General features: G+C 64.0%; 1 protein-coding gene across 8 annotated transcripts in view; it reads right to left on the bottom strand.

Annotated features, from left to right (window-relative positions):
* The window catches only part of TNK2 (tyrosine kinase non receptor 2), a 69,903-nt gene that overhangs the window by 14,539 nt on the left and 27,978 nt on the right, over positions 1-27,386 (bottom strand). For 5 of the 8 annotated variants that reach the window (XM_075068332.1, XM_032777283.2, XM_075068334.1 and 2 more), the window contains 8 exons: positions 13,286-13,463; positions 12,889-12,959; positions 10,176-10,385; positions 9,293-9,445; positions 8,573-8,850; positions 7,999-8,125; positions 6,475-6,621; positions 5,499-5,593 (listed from right to left, as the gene is read on the bottom strand). In XM_075068332.1, coding sequence (XP_074924433.1) covers positions 5,499-5,593; positions 6,475-6,621; positions 7,999-8,125; positions 8,573-8,850; positions 9,293-9,445; positions 10,176-10,385; positions 12,889-12,959; positions 13,286-13,448 — 1,244 coding nt within the window. In that variant the 5' untranslated portion in view covers positions 13,449-13,463. Of the gene's footprint in view, positions 1-5,498; positions 5,594-6,474; positions 6,622-7,998; positions 8,126-8,572; positions 8,851-9,292; positions 9,446-10,175; positions 10,386-12,888; positions 12,960-13,285; positions 13,464-17,112; positions 17,865-27,386 lie in introns of those variants that run through there. The other 3 variants (XM_032777281.2, XM_032777282.2, XM_032777288.2) reach the window with 2 other exon arrangements.

Genomic DNA, 27,386 nt, shown 5'->3' with positions numbered 1-27,386 from the left:
CCCCGCCGACCCCCCCATCCCGCGCTGCAGCACAGCACTCCCGCCAACCCACACACACCACCCCCTACTGAGCCTCCCCCCTCCCTGCAATGCAGCGCCCTGAGCCCCTCAGTGAAGACTGGAACCAGCGCTACCTGCGGGGCAGAGCGCCCGTGAGCATCGCACTGCGGTCAGCGCCTCCTGCTGAGCCACCTGCCAGCTCCCCGAGCACAGCGCCCCCTAGTGCCAGGCGGGGGTGCCAGGCTCAGCACCGACCAGTGGAGTGTGCCCCCTACTGGGCCATCAACATCACACTGTCCTCAGCAGCAGCCCCACAAGCCCCTGGAGGGCGAGTCACGGGGGGAGAACACAGACCTCCCTGTAAAGCTTTCTGGGGGGAGCATGTATGATCAATGACAGCGATTGAAGCACCCCCCACCTCCGCTGATCCCTGGGTCCCTCCCCTGGCTGCAGAGCAAAGGGGTGCTGGGATCCCCGCCCAGGCTGAACCTTGGCGTTTCCTGGAACTACCTATGACTCACGGCAAGCCCGGCTCAGCCCTTTTCCTGTTTACCTCAGAGCTGGGCAGGAGCCGGTGGCTGGCAGCCCTGCCTCCCGGCCCAGCCCTGGCTCCGCTCCGGGGCCCAGGATATTACTCAGCCGCCGGCACCAGCGCCTCCTCCCTCGCCTGGGAGGGCTGCTCCCCAGCAGGGCAGCCCTCCACCAGGGCCCCCGTCACTCTCCCCCTCCATCACCGCAGCTCCCCGTGAGGCCAGTGCCCCATGGCAAGGAGCCCACCCCTCTGCTCTGGCATCCCCCGCTGGGCCTATCTAGCGCCCCCCATCTGGGACGCTGGGCCCAGCCCCGAAGGCGCGATGTTCCCAGCCCTCCGTCTTTAATGCTGGGGGGACGGTGGGCCTACACCCTGGCCCAAGCAAAGGAGAGAACCTAACAGGGGTTCTGTTTCTGTATTAACGGGGGGTTCTATTTCTCCAGGTGGGCTCTGGCCAGGAGCAAAGTAGGTCCCACTTGATATACAACCTTCCAGGGCTTGTGGGAACCATTTCCCTGAGGAATGGAGCAGGTCTGACAACAGACACAACTCACATCATGCAGCTGGCTGCTGTTCTCCCCCTGGGGGCTCCCTTTGGCCCTATAGGCCAGCAGCTTCTGATTTTCATATGTCCAAGAATCCCCAAGGGAAGGCAAACAGGTGGGGATCAGTTATCCCACAGTCACAGACAGGGAAACTGAGGCACAACGCACGGAAGTGGCTTGGCCAAAGTCACTCGGCAAACCAGTGGCAGAGGCAGGACTAGAACCCTGGTCTCCTGGCTCTCAATCCCAGGTGCATCCCAGTGGACCCCCTGTTTTGGGCAGGGAAGGCCGGCCCCCCGCACATGGCCACAGGGAATCGCGTTGCCAAGGCCAGTTGGGAGACACCTCCCAGCAGCAGCTGGTTTTGAGGCCCTCGCAGCACAACCCCATAGGCAGCCGCCTTTCCCACCCCGCCAGCCTCTGCCTGCCACAGTGCTGGGCCATGTCCTGGTTCTCAGACAGCCGGGTCTCATCCCAGCTCCCAGAGCGCAGCAGCAGATGGTGCACAAGCGACCCCTCTACCGAGCCCATCGGGCCTGGCCCAAAGCTTCCACAGCTGCTGTGGCAAAGCACAAACTCCGCCTGTTTGGGCTGGTGCTTTGTGAACAGGATGATACCATGGGGCAGTACCATCTACTGCCATCCGGGTTCCCAGATTCTCCACGGTCACTGTTCCGAACCACTGATGGCAACGGTCCCATGGGAAAAGCAGCACTCAGCAAGTGGCATTGCAAAGATGCTTCCTTTCCTCCGCGTCACTACTTCATCCTTCTAACGCCCAGCATGGCCCTCCCCTTTCATGGGGGAAACTGAGGCACAGGTGGGGTGAGCAGTGTGCCTGCCCCCTGCTCCCTGAGGGGTCACTGCACCAAGAACACAGACACTCCTGGTGCTGGTCTCTGTCCTCTGGCCCCCAATGCCTCTTTCACAGCACATGCAGGCCCCCAGCCAGCGCTCGGCTTAGCCCCCCTCACACCCAGCGCAGCAGAACCCCTACCCCAAGCCAGCAGGCAGTGGCCCCAGAGAGTCTGCCTTTCACCTCAGACGGGTCTGTTGGGTCTCCTGGGGAATGAGGTGCACACCGAACTGACTCCTCGCTGCGAGCGGGCAGCCCAGCCAAGCCCCGCGCCGGGGCCAGTGTGCTCCCGGCGTGTGGCCCAGAGAGCGTCTGCCTGGAAGTGGCTGAACCTGCCAGCTCTGGCAGCTGGAGCGGCTCAGCCCCAGCCCCAGCCCATGATGCAATCAGGGCGGCGTGCACACACTGGTTCTGCATTAACTACACCCTCCGCTCTGGCTCCGCTGACGAATCCCTCCCTGCAATTAAACTGCCAGCCCTCGTGCAAGAGTCATCGCAGGTCCCTAAAGACACACAGTCCTGCATGATTCATCCCCTCTGCCGTGACGAACCACACGGCCCCTGCAGCAGAGGCTGCTGCCCTCGGGAGAGCCCAGGCGGAGTGGGATCCCCATCCTCGGACTGTGAGAGGAGCAGGGCGGGGGACTGCAGGCTCGGATTCAGGGGTGCTGGCAGAGCTGGAGGGGAAATCTGGCAGGATTCTGTGTCTACATCCCATGGGGGGTGTTCTAGACCCACACGTGTTCCTGCACAAACACCTGCTGGGTGGGATACCACCAAACGCACCATGGGGCTCTGTAATTAGCCAGGTTCTTTGGGCTGCACTTTTTCTGTTCTGGAGCAGGGCCCCCCGGACCAGCTTTCCGCCCATGCTGAGACCCTCTGCACCATTGCGGAACCATCAGCCCCTCCACCAGCCACCTTTCCCAGCCCCCCACCCTGCCTCCCAAACCGTTCACTGGGTCCTGAGAGCTCAGCATTTCTGGAGAGTCTCCAAATGCCCTGTCCTCTCTCCAACCCTCTGCTGGGGGCCACCTAGGAATGAAGGCCTGGGATGGGCAGCACCAGATTCCCTGGCATGCTCAGAACACCTAGGGATGGGGTCTCTCGATCCCTGCCCCTTGTGCCAGCACAGGCACAGGGTAGCGTGGGGGCAGGACAGCAGCAAAGCAGATGGGAAGCAGGAGGCTCCTGAGAATTAAGAGATCCCAGCTCTATTCTGGTCATGATCACCACTCTGTGCCTCAGTTTACCCACCCATAAGCCACTGATCCAGCGCACAGAAGGCTTGGGGCACCCGGGACCCTCCACATTGGGGCTCAGGAAGGAGCAGCTGTTCTCTCCCCTTCCCGTCCCCGCTGCTCAGTTCTGGGAAGCCATCGCAGATTAGCCCTGGCGTCGCTTCCCGTTCCCGTTGGCTCAGATAACCGTGGGCAGCGGGAGTGGCAGCAGGGGCGAGGGTGTGCGTGCTGAGGGCTGTGCTCTGGCGGCACACAAGGGAGGGCAAAGGCAAAGTAACAAGTGCAGCAGCACCCAGAGAAATGACTCACCCAGGGCTGCGGGGGACGGGCAAAGGCAGAGCAGTGGCTCGCAGCATGTAACGGGCAGGAACGGCGCCTGGGCACCGAGGCTCCCTCTCTGGGCCTATTCTTCAGCTCCACAACCGAGCGACAAGCCCCGGAGATGGGTGGGGCCAGTGCCGACGGGACGGTGTCTGACCTGAGACTGCGGGCACTCTCAGAGTCCCTGGGGCTCGAATCTCAGGCACTTGGCACTGCCTGGTGCCCAGGGAGTGGGGTTGAGTGGTCGGAGCAGGGGCGTTGGGAGGCAGAACTCCTGGATTTCAGTCCCAGCTCTGCCACTGACTTGCGGGGGGACCATGTGCGTAGCCCTTCCCCTCGTTGGGCCTCAGTTTCCCCATCTGTGGCAGAGGGAGGATACTCGCATTGGACAGCTCTCCCCCCGCTGGAAGGGTGTTGGGGGGACTCAGCTCCAGGGGACAGCCTGGCTGGCTCTGAGCAGCACCTTGCCCCCAGCTAGCCAGGGGGAGCCCGGAGGGAGAGGCCCAGGGCAGTGCATCCTCACCCCAGCCAGAGCTTAGCATGGGCCCTGCCTGCAGCTCTGCCATCGTCCCTCAGCCCCGACCTGCAGCCCCCTGCAGCTCTGCCATTGTCCCTCAGCCCCGACCTTCAGCCCCTTGCCCCCCCCAGCTTTGCCATCGCCCCTCAGCCCCGACCTTCAGCCCCTTGCCCCCCCAGCTCTGCCATCACTCCTCAGCCCCGACCTGCAGCCTCCTGCCCCCTCAGCTCTGCCATCGCCCCTCAGCCCCGACCTTCAGCCCTTTGCCCCCCCGGCTCTGCCACCACTCCTCAGCCCTGACCTGGAGCCCCCTACCCCCCCAGCTCTGCCATCGCCCCTCAGCCCCGACCTTCAGCCCCTTGCCCCCCGGCTCCGCCATCGCTCCTCAGCCTCGACTTGCAGCCCCCTGCCCCCGCAGCTCTGCCATCGCCCCTCAGCCCTTGAGCAGACACCACCTGTCGTGGCCCCCAGCGCGGTAGTCTGGGGACACACACAGCCGGGGGACTAGGCCGGGCTGCGTTCTCTGGGGGCACAGCCGGGGCCAGAAGCCGAGTCTGCCCAGTGACAGGCCAGGAACTGACCCCGCACTGCACTCCAACCATGGGCACTCAGAGCGTGGAGAAAGGGGGCTAAGAGGAGAGGGGTGGGGCCGGCTGTGGAGCTGCCCCAGGGAAAGGGGCTGAGGGGAGTGGAGTGGGGGTAAGGGGGAGGCTGTGGAGCTGCCCAAGGGAAGTGGGGGCTGAAGGGAGCAGGGGGGAGGGGAGGGGCAGGGTTGGAGCCAACCCCAGGAGGGGGGCTGAGGGGAGTTGTGTGGGGAAGGAGCTGGTTTGGAGCTGCCCCAGGAAGGGGGGGCTGAGGGGGGGAGGGTTGGCTGAGGAGTCACCCCAGGGGAGGGGGGGCTGAGGGAGTGGGGAGAGGAAGAGGAGCTGGGGTGGAGCCACCCAGGGGGGGGGCTGAGGGAGTGGGGAGAGGGAGGGACTGGGGTGGAGCCACCAGGGAAGGGGGGGTGAGGGGAGTGGGGGGAAGGAGGACCGGATGGAGCCACTCCAGGGAAGGGGGTGAGAGGAGTGGGAGAGGAGGGGCAGGGGTGGAGCCACCCCAGGGAAGAGGGGTGAGAGGAGTGGGGGGAGGGGAGGGGCTGGGGGTGGAGCCACCCCAGGGAAGGGAGGTGAGGGGATCAGGGTGAGGGGCTGGGGGTGGAACCACCCCAGGGAAGAGGAGGCTGAGGGGAGTGTGTGTGGGGGAATTAGCTGGTTTGGAGCTGCCCCAGGGAAGTGGGGGCTGAGGGGAGCAGAGTGGGGAAAGAAGCTGGTGTGGAGCTGCCCCAGGGAAGTGGGGGCTGAAGGGAGCAGGGGGGAAGGGGTTGGTCCTGGAGCCGCCCCAGGAAAGGGGGGGCCGAGGGGAGCCGGGGCGGGGGAGGAGCCGGTGTGGAGCCACCCCAGGACTCTCCGCCCCAGGACTCTGCATCCCAGGACTCTCCAGATACCTGCCCTCGATGACTGTAATGACGTCATTCATCTGGATGTGCAGCTTCTCCGGCTCCTCCACGTCCTGCAGGGCCCTCATGTCCGTGGGCTGGGCCTGGGAAGGCAGAGAGCCAGGGGTGAGGGCTGGCAGCGCCAGGGCCCCCCAGAGCCATCCATGCTATGTCTGGGCCTGACCCAGACCTCGGGTGAGAGCTCACAGCAGGAGCCCGTGCCCAGAAGGGCCCTGGGCCGGGCCCGCTGCGATAGGCCAGACACCCAGATCCGGAGTCGTGGGCCCCGAGTGGCCAGGCTGGTGACAGGCCAGGAAGCAGCCAACTCGCAGGAATGGAGCCAGCTGCCCCAGCCAGCCCAGCACCAAACTGCACCCTCCCTGCTCCAGCTCCATGGGGCGGGTGGCCCGCTGTGCACAAGCCACCCCTACGGCCAGAACTCCCCTCCTAACAGTAACTCTGCAGTGGGGCCTGCCCCCTGTTCTCACCCCCAGGCCGCACTCCCCTCTCAGTGCCATGCTGAGCAAAAGGCAAGTCTCCAGACCACAGGTGCCCCCAGCTGGGCACAGCGTGCTCCTTTCCAAAGGCCCATGGGGTGCTGGCCAGCGGCCAGGTCGAGTCTGTCCCCCACTAGAGCTGAGGCACGTCACAACCCCCCCCAGCTCTGCAGAGAGTAGGGGCCCGACAGGGAGGGGCAGAGATGGGGGACCTCCCGGGGCTCCTTCTGGCTGGCTTGGCCAGCACCTGCGGGCCCATGTGCTGGGCCCCGGAGTTCTGAGCAGCTTGGCCCGTATTTGGACTCCCGCAGGAAGGGGCACAGCTGGCAGCAGCACTGGCCCCTGGTGGCTCCTCCGGCAGGGGTGGGATTTGCCAGGGCTCAGTGCCTGGCATACAGCTCCGGGGGTGATGCCTGGGCCGCCTGGCACAGAGGGGCATGGACCCACACACCCCAGGGCCAGCCGTCCTCCCATCCCCTGCTGCCTACCTCCAGCAGGAAGTCGCGCAGGGCCACAAAGGTGGGCCGGTCCTCGGGCTTGTGCGCCCAGCATTGCAGCATGACATTGTAGATGTCCTGCGGGCAGTCCTCGGGCCGCGGCAGCCGCTCGCCCTCCTTGTCGATCTTGTGGAGGATCTGCGGGCATGGAGGGCAGACGCCGCAGTCAGGTTCAGGCATAGGGGGGCTCGGGCGGCCGTGGCAGGGGAGGTGCTGGGGCAGGACGGGGTCACACCGGGGCACCCCGGGAGCAGCAGCAGAGGTGGGAGCAGAGACTGGCCAGGTGCAGATGGAAGATTGCCCGACAGGGTTTGGTTGAGGCACTGGAAGAGTGGGGCGGGGCCTCAGTCCTGCCCAGGAGAGGCCTGAGGGCGGGCAGGGCCAGCGGGTTATTGTATGGGGCCAGGCCCTCCCCGTCAGTAAGGAATCCTGCTGGACGAGCCGCACGGATTAGCCACAGGGCGGGACACAGGCTGGCTGGGTCAGGTGAGGGGCACAGAGTCCCCTTCCAGCGCAACCGACGGGCATCAACCTGCCAGCAAAAGCAGGAATCAAATTGCCTGGCTTGAAGGGTGCCCCTGGGACAGGCCAGGGCGCAGGCACCTGGGAGACGTACAGCCAGGGGCAGGCACCAGCCTTCAGAATTGAGGGGCCCCTAATTCTACCACTTCTGCCAGCACAGGGGGCATCAGGGCCAACGTGCTTTACCCCCAGCCTGGAGACCCCGTTCAAACCTTGCCCTAGCTCCCAAGCCAAAATCCATCAGGCATGTCTCAGTCCTTCCCATTTCAGGGATCTCTGATGAAGAAGGGCCAGGGCTGGGCTAGCAGGGGGCTGTGGGTCGGGAGTGGGGCACCGCAGAGCTACGTGTGGGGTGCCCAGGGCTGGGATAGTGGGGGGCACTGGCAGAACTGTGTGTGGGGAGCCCAGGGCTGGGATAGTGGGGGGCTGTGGGTCGGAAGTAAGGGGCACCGGCAGAGCTGCGTGTGGTGTGCCCAGGGCTGGGATAGTGGGGGGGCTGTGGGTCGGGAGTGGGGCACTGCAGAGCTATGTGTGGGGTGCCCAGGGTTGGGATAGTAAGGGGCACCGGAAGAGCTGTGTGTGGTGTGCCCAGGGCTGGGAAAGTGGGGGGGCTGCGGGTCGGGAGTGGGGCACCACAAAGAAGCGTGTGGAAGAAGCTCATAGCACTTGCCCTGTCAGGCGCCCAGAGGCACAAGCTGGATGTTTCACTGCAGGCTCTCTCAGGGGTGCAGTGCATACGTCACCTTGGGGGAGGAGCCCCTGAAAACACGCCCTGGCATTCCCACGCCCCAACGCTCCCCTGATCTGAGACAGCCCCTCTCTCCTGCTCTGCCAGGAACGGCCCTGAGGGCAACAGCTCAGTGATGCCAGCTAGGCCCGAGTGATGCTGGCTGGGCCTGGGGCAGCAATCCCCATATGTGGGGGGCAGAGGGTGTCTCCCCTTCCCAGAAGGGCCAGGCCCGAGAGCATTCAGCATGGGGCCGCGTCAGGTACCTGGCTGCCGCTGAGGCCGACCCACGGCTCCTGCCCGTAGGTGAACATCTCCCAGAGGGTGACTCCAAACATCCAGGTGTCGCTGGCGTGCGAGAAGGTGCGCGTCTTCAGGCTCTCCGGGGCACACCTGCAGAGAAGGGCTCACAGAGTTACTGATGCGCCTGCAGGCACCCCCATCCAGCCTGGCAGAGCGGGGCTCCCCGCTCAGCTCCAGCCCTCCAGGTCCCGCCACACATGGGCCCAGGGCCAGCCAAGCCAGCTGTCTCCCAGGACACCCCTTCCCTTTCCCTGGAATGGCGCTGGCAGTACAGGGACGCCCCAGGCAGACTCCACCCCAGAGAAAGCAGATACCTGTTGCCCCTTCCCCTCCTCCTCCGGGTGCAGACTCTGCCATGGTACACAGACTGGAGGGTCAAGGAGACGTGCGGGGGCACAGAGACATTACACAGAGGCACCCACAGCTACCGGGCCCCAGGCACTGAGCTGCCCTCTGCGGGCAGGCGAGCTGGCAGCAGGTGCTGCGAGAGAAATGCACCCAGCTGGTGAGCGTCTCCTGGTGCCAGGCGGGGCTCACCAAGCGAAGGGCACCTTGCGGTGCTCCTGCATGACGTAGTGGTCATCGTTCTTGGGCAGCGCCCGCATGAGCCCAAAGTCGCCGATCTTGACCAGGTCAGTGGAGGCCAGCAGGATGTTGCGGGCAGCCAGGTCACGGTGGATGAAGCGCTTGGACTCCAGGTAGGCCATGCCCTTGGCAATCTGGACAGAGTACTGGCACAGCGTGGAGATTAGGAAATGGCCCTGGTTCTTTCGCAGCCGGTCCAGCAGGGAGCCCAGTGGGGCCAGCTCTGTCACCTGGGCAAATGGGGGCAGAGGGATCGAGTCAGGCCCCAGCCATGGAGAGTGGGATGGGGGGCAATCCATGGGGATGGGCTCTGTTCCTGTGGTGCCACAGGGCTCTGCACCCACACAGCCATGGCCTGGGAGGGGTGTGTGTATGTCCCTTCCCCACAGCGCCATGGGGCTCTGTGCCCACACAACCACAGCGGGGGGGGATCTGTCCCTGCCCCAGAGTGCCACGGGGCTCTGTGTCCACACAGCCATGGCCCGGGGGGGTCTGTCCCTGCCTCACGGTGCCACGGGGCTCTGCACCCACACAGCTACATCCCAGGCCTGGGGGATCGTCCTGCCTGGAGGAGCCAGCTCTTAACACCAGAGAGGCAGTTGCCCCCCCAGCCATTCCCTTGGGGCTGAGCCGCCCGGGGGGTGAACGCCCCCCCCATGCTCCCGCACTCACCATCTTCATGGGCGGCGAGAGCACCACGCCGTAGAGCCGGATCAGGTTGCAGTGGTCCAGAGAGTGCATGGCATTCACCTCCCGGATGAAGTCATCCAGCGCCTCCGGCTGGCTCAGCACATCCATCTTGAGACACTTCACAGCCACGCTGAGCTGCTGGGAAACACGGACAGTGAGGACCCTGCAGCAGCTCCCACCCCAGGGACCAATTTGCTCACCTCTGGGGTAGGCCGGAGTGGTGAGCACACAGGGTATGGGCGGGACATCAAAACTGTGTCCTGGTATTATTCATGTATTCACAAAGCCCAGAGAGGTCGCTGGACTGTGGGGCTCAGCGGGGGCCACTCAGGCCCCCCCTCACCACACCCCAGGAATAGGAGTGATGGGGAAAGGGGTGGCATTGGCTACAGAGTATCGGCCCCAGCACAGCCCCAGGCTGGGGGACCCAAAGGCAGGACCTGCAGGAAAGGAATTTGTGGTCCCAGTCCAGTCTCTAGGTCCACAAGGCTCCAGGTGGTAATAGGGACAGATCCAGAGTGGAGGCCAGGGGCCATGTGGGCCAGGAGACTGAGCGTGCTCGGCCAGGCATGAGGACCGGTGTCGGGGCAGTGCCTGGCACTCAGGAGGTGGGCACTCTGGCGGGGGCAGAGCCATCTGCAGATTGGGGGACTGGTGTAGGTGGACTGCAGCGCTGGGATCCCAGACCCAGCTGCAGTTAGTGAAACTGGATGCCAACGGGGAGACTGACCAGCTCAGATTTGCTGCCCCAGCCCAGCGAAGGGCCTCAGCCAGGCAACTGTGGGCTAGCCCCATATCCTGCTGGGATCACGGAGCCCCTCGGGCCGTGTGCTGGGCTCGCCCTAGTGCGCTCCGGGTCCCTTACCGTCTTGCCAGTGGGCGTGCCCCACTCGCCGCGCCGCACCACGCCGAAGGAGCCATCCCCCAGCTTCTCAAAGAGCGTCAGGTCCCTCTCGCTGATCAGGCAGGTCAGGGCCTGCTGATCCTCCTCGGTGGGCGTCGGGCTAGAGAGCTTGGGGAAGGTGGACTGGGGCTGGGGCGGGAACTCCGCCTCAGGGCGCTTCCCGCTGAACACCTGGATGGACAGAAGAAGGGCGTCAGTCACAGGAACGTGGGCTTGGGGCTGGAGAGACAACACCAGTCAATGCCCAGTGATTCCGTCAGCATCAGGCAACCCTTCTACACACACCTGTCTCTGGCCCTGACATAAGGGACCGTAGAACCCACCGTGGGAGGAAGATTTAGGGCAGCACCTTTATGGCAGCATAGCCTCGCGGTCAGAGCAGAGGATTGGGAGGATCCAGACTCCTGGGTTCTACCCCCAGCTGTGCCTCAGTTTCCCCATCTGTAACAGGAGCACTGACCTGTCTTTGTAACGAGCACCAAGGGCCAGCACTCTGAGGGACGGAAAGGCAGCCCAGGCTGATGTGTGGGCAGAGCCAGCCCAGAGGTGGTAGGGCCACAACCTGCTGAGGGACAGGCCGGCCCAGAGGAATGGGAGACAGCAGTAGGGCCAGACCCTGCGACCTGCTGCAGCCCCGTAGTGCACACAGAGGCCTGCTGCCGTTGGGTCTCACCAAGCTACGAACACCCCCCAGGGTGGCATCGCACCAAAGCCCTCGTGGTAGGCAAAAGGCGGGGTGGCTCCAAACACTTCTCTAGCTCTGTCCTTGGCAGCTTTTCTCTAGTGCCCCTCACCCATGAATCCACAGCACTTCACCTGCTGTTGCCCCTCCGAGCCCACCAATGCAGCCGCCTCTGGGGTGGAGGGTGGCAGCTGTGGAACAGCACGCAGCAATGCTACCCAGCAGTTTGGAACGGAAAGAGGAAGACAATGGGGTGCAAAGAGATGCCCTCTTTCAGATGAGCCATGGCCAGGTGCCCCGGCCATGACAGCCCCCCTTGTGCTGATTTCCCCGAGAGTTTCAGCAGGATGGAGATGTTCCGCCACTTCCTGTCCCCAGATGCCCAAGGGCTGCTGGGTGCTGATACACAGCTGCCACGCTCTGCCTCAGAGGTGGCTGCATTTCCCTGCAGACAGCCTGTGCTACTGCTGAACGGGTGCCAGCTCAGAACTTATTGCTGGGCTGATGCCATGCTGCGGATGGCCCCAGAACGCTTCCTCTCTCGGTCCCACTCTGCTGACCCAGCTGTGCCCTCCTCTGGTCTGTGCCCATCATCTTGGCTTGAGACCCTGCTCTCCACAACAGGGACCACAGCCCTGGCACAGCGCCAGTGCCACGGACATGTGAGTGAGAACGAAAGCTGGGTCCAGGGCATGGGCAGCATTAATGGCAGCTAGGCAGAGCGTTGGCTGAGACGCCCATTTGAGTCAGGGGCAGCACCCTTGGGCCCCCCAATCTCATGGGGCTGGCACCAGAGCGCACCCCCTGGGAGCCGATAGACTCGCTGCACCCTGAGGGGACTCTCCTGGGCACTGTGTGCGTGTAGCACTGGGCAGGGATGCGTATTCAGCTACTTAACACTTAACTGGCTTCCGGGGGCACAGACCGATCACTAGGGGAAGGAATTTCCTGCCTGCCCCTCGGGCAGAGAGGCACTCACCAATGCTCAGTGACACAAGCAACCCCAGTCTGAACGCTGTCACCCAGCCAGCAGCAGGGTGCACCAGAGCTGGCCCCAGCCATCCAGCAAACTGACCCTCTGCCCCGCGCCCCGCAGGGTGCCTTGTGCACGTGGGGGGCAGCCACTCACTGCCCTCGCACCCAGTCACTGCAATCCATGACCTCGCGATCAAAAGACCCTGAAGCCGCTGTCAATTTCTGCCAGCCACCCACTTCTTCCAGAACTAATGCAAAAGCTGGGAAATGAGCTTCCAGCAGAGCCCGTGCACTTGGAGGGCTTGGGGCACGTCCCAGAGCCCTGGCCCAGAGCCCCATTTTCCGAGAACTGGTCCCTTCCTCCCACGCAGGATTCCCCCATGGAGATGCAGGCCCAGCTTCAGGCCAGCTGGGCAGCGCCACAGATAACGGCAGGACTACATTTCCCAGCAGGCTCTCTGCTGCCCACATCTTTCCCCTGCTCTCCAGCAATTGGCAGAGCGCCTCCTGGCCCCAGCCGAGGCACAGGTTGCCAACCCTCCAGGATTGGCCTGGTGTCTCCAGGAATTAAAGATTAATCTTTATTATGTCATGTGATAAAATCCCCAGGAACGCAGCCAACAAAAACTGGCAACCCTAACCCAGGATGTTCCCCTCTGGGGATTCTGCAGAGAGCCTGGCTCAGGGGCATGTGGAGCTTCCCTACCCCTCAAAGCAGGGGGACAGACAGTGGTAAGGGCTGTGGGAGGCAGCAGATGGCGACGCCGTTGGGCATCTAAAGCCACCAGGCCAAATTCCAGCCTTCCCTGCCCTACGCCCAGCAGGGCTCCGCTGGTGTGTCTGGGGCACTCTCTGCAGCCTCAGGCCAGTCCTGGGACGGCTCTGCTTTTCCCAGTCTGTGAAACGGAGCTGCTGGTGCCAGGGCTCTCGCCTGTGAACAGCCCAATGCCCGCATGGCACCAAGCTGCTGCGCCAGCCCCCGCTCTACATCCCAGGGTGCCCCTTCCCAGGAGTTACCTTGCTCATCCACGACTTGCGCTTGCACATGGCTTTCCTGCGCTTCACGGCTTCCCACAGCCGCCGCTGGCCTGCAGAAACAAAGAACAGTCACAGCACTCGCTCCGCTCCCTCCTGCAGCACCCCTCCGCCAGCTCCAGAGGGGAACCCGCCTCCACCCCAGCCCAGAGCAGTCAGACCCCGCAAGAGGGAGCCCAGCAGAACTTTCTGGAGGATCACGAGCCCTGCTGGAGAGGTGTTAACTGTACAACAAAGCTGGAGCTCCAACAAAGCCCTGTGATCCGGGAGCCGGGAGAGTGACGGTGGGGAACTAGCAGAGACAGATGCAGCACTGATTGCGGGTGAGGGAGGAGCAGCCTGGGGGCTGGGGCCGTGGCAGGTCAGAGGTTATACGCACCAGGCCGCCCCATGCCAATCTTTTCCAGATCCTCATTTTTGACGTACTCGAAGTGCGAGAGGCGGGTGACATTGAGGTCATCGCGGATGCGCAAGAAGTACTGCTGCAGCTGCACCTCGGTCAGGAGCTCCAGGAGCCAGTCTGTGCCCTCATCCGACTCCATGCTACAGGGCAGTGTCTGCAGAGACCAGAGACAGTGGGGTTAGGGGGCAGCCTGCAACTCCAGGCACTGCCTGCTATGTCTCAGCACATGCCAGCCGGGGACCCAGCTCCCCCAAACGTCAACCTGGGCCCCAGATGGAGGCATCGCTAGCCTGGGACGTACTGCTCAGAAGGTGTCCCAGGCTCTGTACGGCTAATAGTGACTGGAGAGTTTCCTTTAGCTGCGCCAGCTGAAGCAGTGGCTGCGGGCTGGTCACAGTAGCAGCAGCCATGTCGCTGAGCAGCCGGGGATGGGCACACTTAGCTATACTACGCATCCTGCCACAATCCAGATGGGCGGAGCCAGGGGGAGAGAAATTCCCGGGGGCCGGATTTTGCTCCTGGAGAAGCCAGTGAGACTTTCGCCATTGCCTTGTCCAGGGACAGGATCCACCCCAGAGCCAGCAGGGCCATACCAGTGCCACTGGGCCACCGAGGTCAAAGCAGAGACCTCGCTGTCGGGGACTGGGACAGATAAGGAGAGGGGATCTGTGGCTACATGAAGCCTTCAGAGGTACCAGGGCACACCACTGCCTGCAGGGGGCTGGACAAGGTGCCAACAGCTGCCAGGCGGGCTACGGGGAGCACTGCCAGCTGACCCCCCTCACCAGGGAATAACAAAGCACCCTGTGACAGCCCCTTTCCCAGCAGTCACCCTTCCACCCCAGCCAGTCGCTCAGCTCCTCCGCCGCTGGCATCTGACCCGGCAGGCCGAGGCCCTCTCCTCCTGCCAGCCCCATGTGCCCGGGCAGTGGCAGGCATCTGGGGGAGATTTCACTCCAGAACTAAACCCCACAGTGCATGACTGCCCAGGGAGCTTTGCTGCCCGTGGGGATCCCAGTCCACAGCCCTGCAGTGCCCAGCACATCAGCCCCCACCCTGGCTAGGACCGCTGGGCACAATGGGCGCCATCCACAAGGGTATGAGAGGCTGCTCTGTCGTTCCCAGGCAGAGGCCCATGAGGGCAGCCCGGAGACCCAGCGCTAGAGAATAAAGAGCCGCTCGCCTCCCGGACGCAGAGAGGACAGGCCCCATCCACCCCACCAAGAACCAGTGGGAGCCCCGTCCCCCTGACATACATCAGCCAGGCACCAGGTCACTGCTCCCCACCCTGCCCCACGGCCACCCCACCACTCCAGATCAGAGGCAGCAGTGCATGCTGGGAGCAGCAGCCCCTCCCCCTGCCATGTGCTCACATCCAAACCTCTTGCATGCTGGAAGCTGCTGCATTCCCTCTCCCCACCTTCCTCCCTGCCCCCCATGGGCCGGGCTCCACTGCCCCTGCAGCGAAGGCCCCATGTCCAGGGACAATGCCCGGGAGAGGGGAACCCCGGCTGAGACGTGTGCTTATGGGGAGAGCTCAGCCTGGCGGAGCTGTTCTGGGCTGGCATGGGAGCACGGAGCTCACCCAGGCCAGCTGCTGGCACAGGAGCAGCGCCCGTCTGTGCCCCCTGCAGCGCATGGAGCTCCCCCGAATGGGGGGGAGTCCCAGGGTCCATGGGGAGCAGGGGGGAACAGGACACAGCAGGCAGCTCCTGACCCCGGCCGCTGGGGAGTGAGTGGGCACAGCAGCGGGCGAGGGGCCAGGAGATTTTGCTGCCATCCCAGCAGCCAGATGGTGCCCATCGGCATCCCCCCGCCCCCCGAGCAAAGGGCCTGGTTATCAGTAGCACAGAGAGAGATACAGCTGGCTGGGCAGCCAGGCACTCACGCTGCCGCCCACCAGGGCTCAGTACCCCCTGGCACCGCTGACACACAGCGCTCCGGCCAAGGCACAGGCAGATCTGCTTCCCATGCCCATGTCTGGGATGGCAACTGGAGACAGCAGGTCTGGGTTATAAAACACAGCATGTGCCCGCTCCCATCCTGATTCTGGCCCTGCAGCAGCAGGGCCTGGCCACCGATGTCTCGCACTCCCTGCTCCATAGCCAGATTCTGGCTTCCCCTCAAAGCCAGCATGTTCCTGGGCCTGTCAGTCCATCCCTGGTGGCATCTGTCCACAGCCAGCTCCAGTTCTCCCGTCTGGCTGCCAGCTCTGCCTCACGAGCGGAGGGTCTGGTCCCCGTTCTGAGTGGCAGGAAAGGCTGGCACTGCCCAGAAGTGGACATGGCTCACAGGCGGTGCCACATCTTTGTGTTTATTGAGGGAGACAAAATCCCCCTGGCATCCTGCACCCCCCAAGGTTGTCACAGGCCAGGCCCAGGGCAGCGCCCAGCTGGGCACCATTCCCCATCCACTAGGGACTCACCAACCACTTTGGCAGAGATGAGACCCCTCGGGGGCCGACTCCCAGACAGAGGTAACCCCAGGCTGGCTCTGCAGGGGCCACAAGCTCCTAGAGGGGGCTGTTCCCTAATGTTTAGAGAGGAAACCTACTGCCCGTGGAGGTCTGGGCTGTCTCCCTGATGCTCCTGTCTGTATCCCAAGCACCCTGACATCCGCTCCAGAAACGACATGGCAAACTGGGAAAGCACCAGCCCTGCCCGAGCCAAGCCATTGGGGCTCCCTCTGGGTGGAGCGAGCATGGAAGAGGCAGGAATTCCTTTGCACCCCACGCCCATGGGCCCCTCCAGCCACAGAGCTCAGCTGCCCTGCAGTCACCGTGCTTGACAGAGCTCTTCAATGACTAACGCCTCCCGCTGCAGATCTACCCCGTCTGGTCTCCTTCACCCGCCTGCTCCATTTCCAGACATGTACCTCCCACCTCTGCTGCCCTTCATGCCCCCCTCAGACACGCTGCTCTGGGGAGCTGGCTGCACCTACAGCCTAGCTGTGTCCCCTGGCTCTCCAGCTGAGCTGTGCCATCAACCTCTGACAACCCGTGCTGCCAGGAGAACCCTTCCTCTGGGCATAGGCAGCACCACGGCCACGGCCTCCCCCTGTAAGGCCCTCGGGACAGGGCCCACTTGGGTCTGTGCAGTGCCTGGCAGCGCCATGGCGGCTGGGTCATACAGTGTTCAAGAAGCGGAAGACAGGGTGCTCCCTCCCTCCTCTCCTGTGGGACCCAGCACCTCGCCCCCCTCCCACTCCATCCCGGGACCCTCCCAACTCTGTTTGCAGCACCTCTAATCTAGGGGGTATCACTCCAGGCCAATCTGAGCCCCCTAACACAGACCCTCCCCCACCCCCACCATCCACAGACACATCCTGGGGCTGGGCTATGTCTCTGGAACTCTTGGGTTACAGACAACAAATAAAATTCCCCGCAGCATAGTCTGGTCTAAAAATATGGAGGGTGGGTGCAGCCAGCCGGGGCACAGCCAGTGTCCCAGCTCCCGTGAGGTAGGGGGGTCAGTTGCCCCATCGCCAAGCTGGGGCACAGCCCAATACAGGGCTCCTGCGGCCCGTAGTCAGGTGGGGGGGCGTCCGAGCTCTGCCCCTGAGAAGGGGAGGGGCTAGGGCTCTGGGTGGTGTCAGACTGGGTGGGCCAGGCAGTGCTATGTGCCATGCCAGCCACAGCCCCCCCATCCCGCAGAACCCTGCCATGCCACCCACAGCCCCTCAGGGCTCGGCTCACTCTCTGTGCCATGCAATGGCCAGGACAGAGCTGCCAGGCTGAAAGGGCAGGACACAGATCCGATACATCGGGGGACTCACCCATGGGAACCGAGCCAAAATCGACTTACACGATAGACCCAGAAGCGGGCCAGGAACGGGAAGGAGCGGCGCAGCACCTCGAAGCGATGCATCTCTCCTCCGCCACGCTGGGCACCAGTGGGAACAGGGGCTGTTGGCTCAGGGAACCCCTATACTCTATGCCCCAGTTGCTGGCACGAAGGGGACCAGGTCAGAGAAGGGCCCTTCCCGGAGTCCCACTGAGGCCACGCGCATTACACGGCTGTCACTGGTTCCACAAGCACCAGTCCTGGCAGCACGCTGGAGCTCTGGGCTGGGTGAGGGGCTGCTGTCCCCGCATGCCCTGCCCAGCCACAGCCTCTAGACAGAATAAAAGGATCCTCCCTGGCGAGAAGCGAATCTCCCAGGAGCCTGCGTGGGTGTCATCCCAGATCAGCCCCTCACGGGCTCTCTGCGCCACCCCAGCCAGCCTGCTGCCCCTGCGCCACGCCAGGTGGGTAGGAGTCTGCCAGGGCCCCATAGGCACGCATGCTCAGCTCCACTGCGTGGGGACAGCTCCTCCGTAAACCCACACGGTGGATCAGTAACCGAGGGGAGCTCGGGTGACCGGCTGGAGCGCAGCGTCACGGCACGGCTGAGTCTGACATCCGCGCAGAGGGGCTGTGAGACATCGGCAAGCCTTCGAGCCGCGCTTTAAAGGCTTCTCTGTCCAAAAAACCGGAATCCTCCTGCAGGCGCCGATCTCTTGGGTCCCCGCAGTCAGTCCGCAGCCGAGAGGCGGTTCCTGGTTTCGCGGGCCGGACACTGCAGGGCTTGTGTGTTTGTCTTGAGCCCACCCCCTCGCTCCGCTCCGGTCCACAGTGGCTGGCTCACACCCTCTCTCCCCGGCCGCTGGCTTGGCTGGAACAGAGACTCGATGGTATTTGCAGGGAACACTTTTTGATCAGCAGCCAAGAGGTCAGATTTAACTGCGGGCTGGAGAGGCTGTTTCCGGTGGGCCTCTGGCTTGGGATTTCACACAGCTCCTCAGTATCCTGCACTCTCGCTTAGCCCTCCAACAAGGCACCCTGTCTCCAGACCTCCCCCAGGCATCTCCCCGCGACACCCCTCAGCCCGCTCCCCCGCGCCCAGACTGCACTGAGGAAAGGAAAATCTCGGCCCGCTCACGGAGACCTGGATATCCGAGCCATAGCATTCACATTCCCCAGAGGGTTTATTTTCGTTCGCTTTGGCCAGGCTTGGAACCACCGCTCAGCTCAGCTCACGCACTCTGATCTCTGCTATTCAGAAGCCAAGATAACGGGAAGCCAGGATTCTATTTCTGGCTCTGCCATAGAAATGCTGCTTGGCCTTGGAAAAGGCTGCATGCCTCAGTTTCCCCATTGGGAGAAAGCTACTACCCCAACTGGCAGGCCACGTTATTAGTGTGCCTCCAAGAAAAGGCATTCATGGGCCCAGATACCCTGGTGACGGGCACATGCGAAGCACTATTAGTAAACACCCCATGTCAACGTGGGAATCTCTCCCCAGACGTCACTGAGATCTGCCCACTGTAGCCTCAAGCACTAGGTCTCTGAGGGCTCCAGGAGCCCCCGGGCTTTCGACGTGAGCCCAGGTCTGCTCTCTGGGTGCACACAGCGCCACATGGCACTACCCTACCAAACAGTGCCCCCCATGCATCTCTGCCTGCGGCCAGGGCTCTGCAGCGCACCGAGACAGGGAGGTTGAGAAGGGAGCCCCCAGACCAACCCCTGAATTAACCACTGCCCACCAGGGAGTGCACAGAGGAGGACCTGCTGTAGGAAGGGGCCAGCGGGTGGCTGAGTCACAAGAATCCCCCCTTCTCTCCCCGGCAAGGCCCACATTAACCCCCAGCTGCCACCAGCCTCTCGCTGCGCCATGGCCCTTCTCCACCTTCTTCTGCCCCGGGCACGTCTGGCTAGGACCAGGGCCAGAGGCACCATTGCTCCACCGACCTCCAGTGAAATCAGAGGAGCTCCAGGCACCTCCAGCTCCAGGGCTTCTGTTCTTGGGGAGTCCCTCAGCTCCTGCTGCCCATTCCCAGCCCCTCTATTGGCTTGGGAGCAACTTCTCTTCCCTGCTCATACCGCAAGCAGCTCTCTCAGCCCAGGCTGAGCCAGAGCCCCCTTCCAAACACACACAACCCTGTCAGGTGCTGGGTCCGACTCTGAGGACCCTGCCAGCGGGTGGGTCAGAGCCCGAGGCCCGCCAGATCTGGAGTCCAAGCCCTGCCGTTTTGCAGTGTGGATGCAGCTGGAGCCACGCCAGTATGGACGGGATAGCACGGCTGGGAACCTCGGGTTACAATGCCAGGAGGACACACAGGCTGGGAATTCCGAGTCCCAGGAGCCGGCTGTGCAATGCCAGGTGGATGTCCCCAGGGAGGGAAGGAGGCAGGCCACAGCAGGGAGGGGCAGGAACTCTGCAGCTGGCCCTACAGAACTGGGCCACAGGCATGTGGCTGCCCTGGGCCTGCTCAGAGCCTGGGAGCTCCTGTTTGACAGCAGGGTGGGAAGTGGGGGAGGGGAACATCCCTTCAGTCCTAAGGTGGTGGTGGTCGGCGGAGTGAAGGCTTCACACCGGGTGTTAGCAGGGCTGGCCCCAGCTGCTCTGGGCACAGGGACAGCACGGCTGAGGGGAACGCTGGCCAGCCCCTGCTGGAGAGACCCCAGTGCGCCATGCACCCAGGGCAGGATCTCCCCCCGTACGGCTACAGAGCACAGGGCAGCAGCCAGCCCTGCCACCCTTGGGCCCGCACAGCACCCAGCTGAACAACGCCCCCGTGGCCGGGTGAGCCCAGCTAGGCCCAATTCTGAGCACTGAGCATGACCAGCAAAGGGGATCTTGGAGCCCATCCGCAGCCCCTGCTAGCTGGGACGGGGCTGGTCCCTGCTTCCCTGAGATTCAGCCTGGGAACTTGGCCAGGTCACGCCAGGGAACTTCTCCCCCTCTCCAGCTGCATTTCCTGTGCTCCCCCGTACCCCGCGCACCTGCCAGATGGCTCAGTGTGGGGGCTTGTCCCCGGTCCAAGCCGGGGGAGCAGCACTGGCCTGGCTCCCTAACACTGCGCCCTTGTCTTGCCCGAGGTTCCAGCTGGTCCCGTGGGAGAACAGCTGGCTGAGGGCGCAGCCAACGGCTCCGTGGAGATCGCTGGTGCCGTGAGACAGAAGAGCCCACGCCATGTCCAGACCCTGGCCTGCCCTGCCCTCCTCTGCCCTTGGCCAACAGCTCCCCAGGGCCTGTGCGCCCAGCTGCGGCCCCTGCTCCGGGGTAGGAAGGGCTGCTTTCCACCTCTCCTGCTGAAGAGGGAGCGGGGTGGGAGGAAGAGAGCTTGGCCCAGCCGGATTTCCCCAGATCAAACACCTGGTAAGTTTCATATCCCTCGGACCCCAGCTTCAGCGCTCGTTGCCAGACGTGGGTCAAGATAACCTCGTCCGCAGCACACTGCCCCCTGGCACTGCACTGGGGCCAGCACTGACTGAGGGGAGAGTGCCCCCTGCTGAGCCCCCCACTCCCTGCAGCACAGCGCCCCCTGGCACTGCACTGGGGCCAGCACTGACTGAGGGGAGAGTGCCCCCTGCTGAGCCCCCCACTCCCTGCACCACAGCGCCCGCTGGCACTGCACTGGGGCCAGCACTGCCTGAGGGGAGAGCGCCCCCTGCTGAGCCCCCCACTCCCTGCAGCACAGCGCCCCCTGGCACTGCACTGGGGCCAGCACTGCCTGAGGGGAGAGCGCCCCCTGCTGAGCCCCCCACTCCCTGCAGCACAGCGCCCCCTGGCACTGCACTGGGGCCAGCACTGCCTGAGGGGAGAGCGCCCCCTGCTGAGCCCCCCACTCCCTGCAGCACAGCGCCCCCTGGCACTGCACTGGGGCCAGCACTGACTGAGGGGAGAGTGCCCCCTGCTGAGCCCCCCACTCCCTGCAGCACAGCGCCCCCTGGCACTGCACTGGGGCCAGCACTGCCTGAGGGGAGAGCGCCCCCTGCTGAGCCCCCCACTCCCTGCAGCACAGCGCCCCCTGGCACTGCACTGGGGCCAGCACTGCCTGAGGGGAGAGCGCCCCCTGCTGAGCCCCCCACTCCCTGCAGCACAGCGCCCCCTGGCACTGCACTGGGGCCAGCACTGACTGAGGGGAGAGGGCCCCTGCTGAGCCCCCCACTCACTGCAGCACAGCACCCCCTGGCACTGCACTGGGGCCAGCACAAACTGAGGGGAGAGCGCCCCCTGCTGAGCCCCCCACCTGCTGCAGCACAGCGCCCTCCGGCACTGCACTGGGGCCAGCACTGACTGAGGGGAGAGCGCCCCCTGCTGAGCCCCCCACTCGCTGCAGCACAGCGCCTGCTGGCACTGCACTGGGGCCAGCATCAACTGAGGGGAGAGCACCCCCTGCTGAGCCCCCCACATCACTGACCCCAACACAGCACCCCCTGGCACTGCACTGGGGCATTGGGGCCAGCCCTGACTGAAGGGAGAGCGCCCCCTGATGATCCCTCCACTCCCTGCAGCACAGCACCCCCTGGCACTGCACTGGGGCCAGAACCAACTGAGGGGAGAGCGCCCCCTGCTGAGCCCCCCACTCCCTGCAGCACAGCGCCTGCTGGCACTGCACTGGGGCCAGCATCGACTGAGGGGAGAGCACCCCCTGCTGAGCCCCCCACATCACTGACCCCAACACAGCACCCCCTGGCACTGCACTGGGGCCAGAACCAACTGAGGGGAGAGTGCCCCCTGCTGAGCCCCCCACTCCCTGCAGCACAGCGCCTGCTGGCACTGCACTGGGGCCAGCACCAACTAAGGGGCCTCTGCCCCCGCTGAGCCCCTCCTCATTCCGCTCCCCCCAAACACAGTGCCCTTAGCACTATACTGGGGTATAGGAGCCAGTGCCCAATGCTGAGCCCCCGACCCTGTAGCACAGAGCCTCCTGGCATTACCCTGGGGGCTTGAGGCCAGCACGCCCTGTTGAGCACCCCTCCCCACTCCCCACATCACAGCACCCTCTAGCAAAGCATTGGGGTCAGCATGGGCTAAGAGGAGAGTGCCCTCTGCTGAACCCCCCAGCCAGCAGCACAGCACTCCTGGCACTGCTCTGGGGTACCGGGGCCAGCGCCCCCTACTGCCATGCTGGGGTACCGGGGCCTGCACCAACTGAGGGGCCAGCGCCCCCTAGCGCCACGCTGGGGTACCGGGGCCAGCACCGACTGAGGGGCCAGCGCCCCCTAGCGCCACGCTGGGGTACCGGGGCCTGCACCAACTGAGGGGCCAGCGCCCCCTAGCGCCACGCTGGGGTACCGGGGCCTGCACCAACTGAGGGGCCAACACCCCCTAGTGCGACGCTGGGGTACCGGGGCCTGCACCAACTGAGGGGCCAGCGCCCCCTAGTGCGACGCTGGGGTACTGGGGCCTGCCCGACTGAGGGGCCAGCGCCCCCTAGTGCGACGCTGGGGTACTGGGGCCTGCCCGACTGAGGGGCTAGCACCGACTAAGCAAGCTCCCTGCTGTGTCGTTGTTGGCAGCCGAGGGCACCTAGTCCCTTGCAGGATCAGCCCCCTGCAGGATCAGCCCCCAGCTCCAAACTCCTCCTCTTGTCCCCGGCTGGGTCTTTTCCATGGCGCTTTGCACATATGGGGAGTCGCTCAGGGGCTGTGTTCGGGGTTTGACCATCCTGTCTGCAGCTCCCCCAAACCTAGCAGCAAGAGGGGGAGCAACGGGCACCTCAGAACCGAGCTGGGCTGCCAAGCCAGGTGCCTCTGCGCCTGCCCCCCAGCACTCTCCTGTCCCCATGGGGCACCCTTCCCTGGGGCGGCTGCAGCTGCCACCTGGCCAGGCACGCGTGGAGCTGTGAGCTTCCAGGCGGGCAGGTGCCAGCGGAAGTGGGCTGAAGGTTTGGGGCTGGCACTAATTCCCACACATGAGACTCTCAAAGCTGAGCCCCCCAGCGACCCTCAGCAGCTCGCACGGCTCATTGTTTTCCCTGCGCCGCTAGCCCTTCATGCACACACACAGGCTGGCGTCTGACCCCCCGTCCCCCGGCCTGCCATGCTCTGCTGAGCCGGGAACAGTTAATAGAATAATTGCGCACCCCTGGGGGCACGGCCTGTGTCCGGGCCCTGCACTTAGCGGAACTGCTGCAGGAATTTGGACCCAGCGAGTCGGGGGATGCCCTGCCTGGCCCTTTGGGGCACACAGGGGGAGCTGAGCAGCACTGGACTGCTCTGAGGGTGTGGCTGAGGCTTTGTTCTCCTTCGCGCTGTAGCCTGTGCCAGTCAGCTCCAGCCCCAGGCCCCCGCTGGAGCGAAGGGTTTCCCTGTGGGGACGGGCCTGGAGGTTGGGGCAGCACCCACATTAGGACTCAAGCCCTGAGTGGCCAGTGCGGCTCGGACAGCTCGTGCCTCCCCCCACGCAGACGCTAAGAGCAGGTGCAGATGGTCACGCATCATATGGCCCTGCCCCCCGCCCCCGCTCTCCAAACACCCCCCAGCCTCTCCAGCAGATCCCCCCAGGACTGCTCAGTGCCCCAGGCTGCTGCATGCACCCGGCCCCACAGCGCTGGGGCAGCAGCTCACACTTGCACAGTGGGCAAAGGGGAAGCAGGGCTAGAGCTGAAGCCTGCAGACTCATTGCACTATTCCCAGATCGGAGTGACTCGGCCACCAGCCCAGCCCCAAAGACACAGCGCGGTCGCTGCCCCGCTTCCTAGAGATCTGCACGGGCCTGATGCTGCCAGGGGCTGAGCACCTCCACCCCCCAAGCTGCAATGGGAGACGAGGAGCAGGAGCAAGCCTCACCCGAGGGGATTTTCAGCTGCATTGCGTGTGGGGAGGGCAGCCGGCCAGGAGCAGGTGTCTCCTGCTTCCCCATTACACAGTGCACGGCAGCTGCAGCGAGGGGCTCATTGGCATGCAGGCCCAGGCAGCACTGCTGGGAAGGGGGCCAGCCAAGGGCAGAGCAAGGCCAGCCCTGTATGCAGGGGAACCCCCCTCCCAGGGCCAGCATGCTGAGGGGCACAGGCTGGCACAAAGGGGGGCCAGGACACAGGCTCCCAGTTGGCCCCATGCCACGGCCACAGAAGATATTCTCTCCCATCAATCCCTGCTGCAAATACACTGCAACTCTGTGCCCGTGAACATGCAGGCCAGCATCTGAGCCAGCCTCCTCTGCAGCTGGCACGGCCCCAAGCCTCAGACTACACAGAGGGAAAACCTGCTACCAGCCACCCTAGGCAGTGCAGGCTAGTGGGCAGAGCACACACCTGGGAGGCGGGAGGAGAGGACAGGGACTCAGGAATTGGCAGCCTTGGTTTCAATTCCCTGCTCTGCCTTCCGGAGGGGTGGGGGGGTGATGGGGCTGACTGCTGTGGTTCTTTGTCAACTGAGCACAGTCCTGCTGAGAAACTGGTCTGACAGCAGGCGAGGAGCAGCGCAATGGGGAAGGGGTGAGACACAGAGCGCAGAGACAAATCCCCACAGTGCCCTGGCCCAGCCAGATTCCAGCCTGGGCGATGGAGCCAGGAGCACTCCACAAGCAGCCAATGGAGCAGCTCCCGCTGGCAGCACCCTCTCCACCCCGTGGCAGTGACAGGGCCAGGGGCAGCACCCTCTCCACCCAACAGGTTCTATAGGCAGCCTGGCTGCTGGCTGCACTACTGGCCCTGGGCGGGGAAAGCACGAGACCCGCCCAGTCCTGACTGCGTGCTCAGTGTTGCCCCAGGACATTGCCCAAGACCAGGACATGCAGCCACCCGGAGCAGCACTCCCCTGCCGCATCCCCGTGCCACTCACGGACAGACCCGCCCTGCTCCCCACTGCTCACAGCCAGGCACGTCCCCCTCACCACGTCCTTCCATCCCCCCGCCGCTCACAGACAGCGCCCCTCCCTGCCACATCCTCCCCACCCCCTGCTGCTCACAGACAGCACCCCCCTGCCATGTCCCCCCCTGCTCCCCACCATTCACAGAACGCTTCCTCCGCACTCCCTACCGCTCAGGGACAGTGCCCCCACAGCCACATTTCCCCCTGCTCCCCACTGACTACAGAAAGCACCCCTCTGCCATCATAAACCCACGATACCCCACACCCTCTAATGCACCCGCTACATGCCATCCCCTCTGAACACCATACTCCCTACATACACCCCTCCCTTCCCTAACACCCCTCCCAATACGCCCACACTCCTCTACACAATACAACCCTCCCCTCACACTGCCCTTCCCCTCACCTCTTCAGAAGCAGGAAGGCTTGTGGGTCCCATCACTGGCCCAGCTGAGAGGCCCTGGTGACGGGGCTGGCTTTGCAGTGCAGAGACTGCAGGGGATGTGGAGGGGGTATTTCCCATCCTATTCCAGAGGCCTCTCTGCCCCTGGCCTTGTTGCCTGGGAAGGAGCTGTCTCTCAAGCCTCCCCTTAAGAACTCTGGGTCCTTGCCCCCCCCCCCCCAAGCCCTTTGCAAACAAGGTTAGCCCCACAACCCCCAGGAGGATGGCACTAGAGGTGGGGAAACTGAGGCATGGAGTGGTAGCTAATTAGTTCATTTTCTCGTTCATCTACTGTGCATCTGACTGACAAGGCCGGACCACCAACAATCCCTGTATGCTAAGCAGATCTGAGTGCAGGCTCATGGAAAGAAGAAGTTATGCCCCGGGTACTAAGCTGAGGCCTGTAAGACGTCAGCTGAGCCATAGGCTTAAGAAACTCTTGACATAAGGAGGTGCCCAGAGAGTGACCCTATGCCAGAGGACCATGCAAATGTGCCAAGAGGGCATGTTAAGAAAAACTGACCGCAATGCACTGTGGTTAGATCTCTTCCAACATGTGTCCAGACCGCAGGGCACAAGCTGTGCATAGAATAAAAGGAGCTACAAAATCAGATAAATCCAACATGGCGAAGCCCAAGTGAACAGCCCTCAGTTAATGCTGCCAGCCCGCAACAGTGCGGGAGACGCCCAATGGCAACGGAGGGACACCCACTTATGGCAGGGGCTGGCCCAGCCCTCATGATCCACTACTTTGACCTTGGGCAAGTCCCCCAGGCCAGAAGCCGGCACGTTCACACGCTGGCCACTGCTTTGCTGCCACTATTTCCAAGGCTCCCACTGGGGCCTAACTCTCTGAGGTGCTCAGCATCCCAGTTCCCAGCAAGCGTGGCTGGAGCAGCGGGTGCTTGGCAGGCCCGAGCGCACCCCAGGGTGCTGTCTGCTTCCAAAAATACCGGCCTAAATGACTTGCCCATGGTCAGATGGCAAGTGTGGGGATAGGACTAAGGAGTCCTGAGCCCAGCCCCACTCCTCCAACCACAAGGCAAAACTCCCTCCCTGGGTGAACAGGGCCAGTTGCTTTAAGACGCCCAACACACAAAATGAACAAGATTCCCAGGTGGCGTGAAGAACAGAAGAACGGAAAGGGTGTGGGGTGGGAGGAACGGGAAGAGCATTGGAATCCACCAGCCGCGAGGGCACACACCTCACCCCACTCAGCTGACTGCCCATGGCTGGCACCTGCTCACGCTCCTTCCAGCAAACGCAGCTGTGCAGCAGGTCCGACTGCACCCCAGGGGCAACTGGGAGCCCACCAATGCCCCAGTGCCCAGGGCCAGGAGCCTGGGGTGACTGCAGCATTTTCTGCACTTCAGCCAGACTAGATCCAGGCATTTGAGGCAAGAGGCAGGAGAAACACGCTCCCATCGCGCCCTGCTAAGAGCTCGTTGGCATGGTGTGTGGATACAGCCTGGATCCATCAGCACACGCTGGGCCACACCCCTCCGCCCAGTGCTGCTCCAGCGGCACAGCCCTGTGCGGGAACCACCCAGCCCTGCCTATTTCCATGAAACAGCTGGAGGCCTGGGCTTGATCCAAGACAGCAGATGTAGCGAGCTGGCAGCCAGCAGCACTGCCCCCCCGCTCCCCAGCAGGAAGGGCACGGGGTCTTGTGACTGTAGCCCCCATCCCCACGGCTCTGAGAACACCCCTGCTCCACACGGCCACCTGGGGCGCTCGCCCAGCAGGGCATCCATAGCGCTCAGGGGATGCTGCTCCTCCTAGCACTGACCCCTGGCTCGGGTTCCCAGGAGCGCATATCAGAAGGCAGAAGAACATGGGACTGCTCAGGGGCCAGGTTCCCTGCCGGGCCAGGCAACCCCCACTGCCCTGGGGCAGAGCCTGGCTTGGCTCGCTCCACCTTCCTCTATCCCTCCCCCACGCACCTGCTGCCCCTTGAATCCTGTCCCGCGCTGCCCACTCTCCCCCTCCGCCCCTGCCTGGAAAGGACCGGCCTGGGGCCAGGGATCCAGACACTCTGAGCATGCTCCCTCCC

Source organism: Chelonoidis abingdonii, chromosome 8 (assembly GCF_003597395.2).
Source record: "Chelonoidis abingdonii isolate Lonesome George chromosome 8, CheloAbing_2.0, whole genome shotgun sequence".
In the NCBI taxonomy this organism is placed as follows: domain Eukaryota; kingdom Metazoa; phylum Chordata; order Testudines; family Testudinidae; genus Chelonoidis; species Chelonoidis abingdonii.
This window is presented reverse-complemented; position numbering and strand designations above follow the sequence as displayed.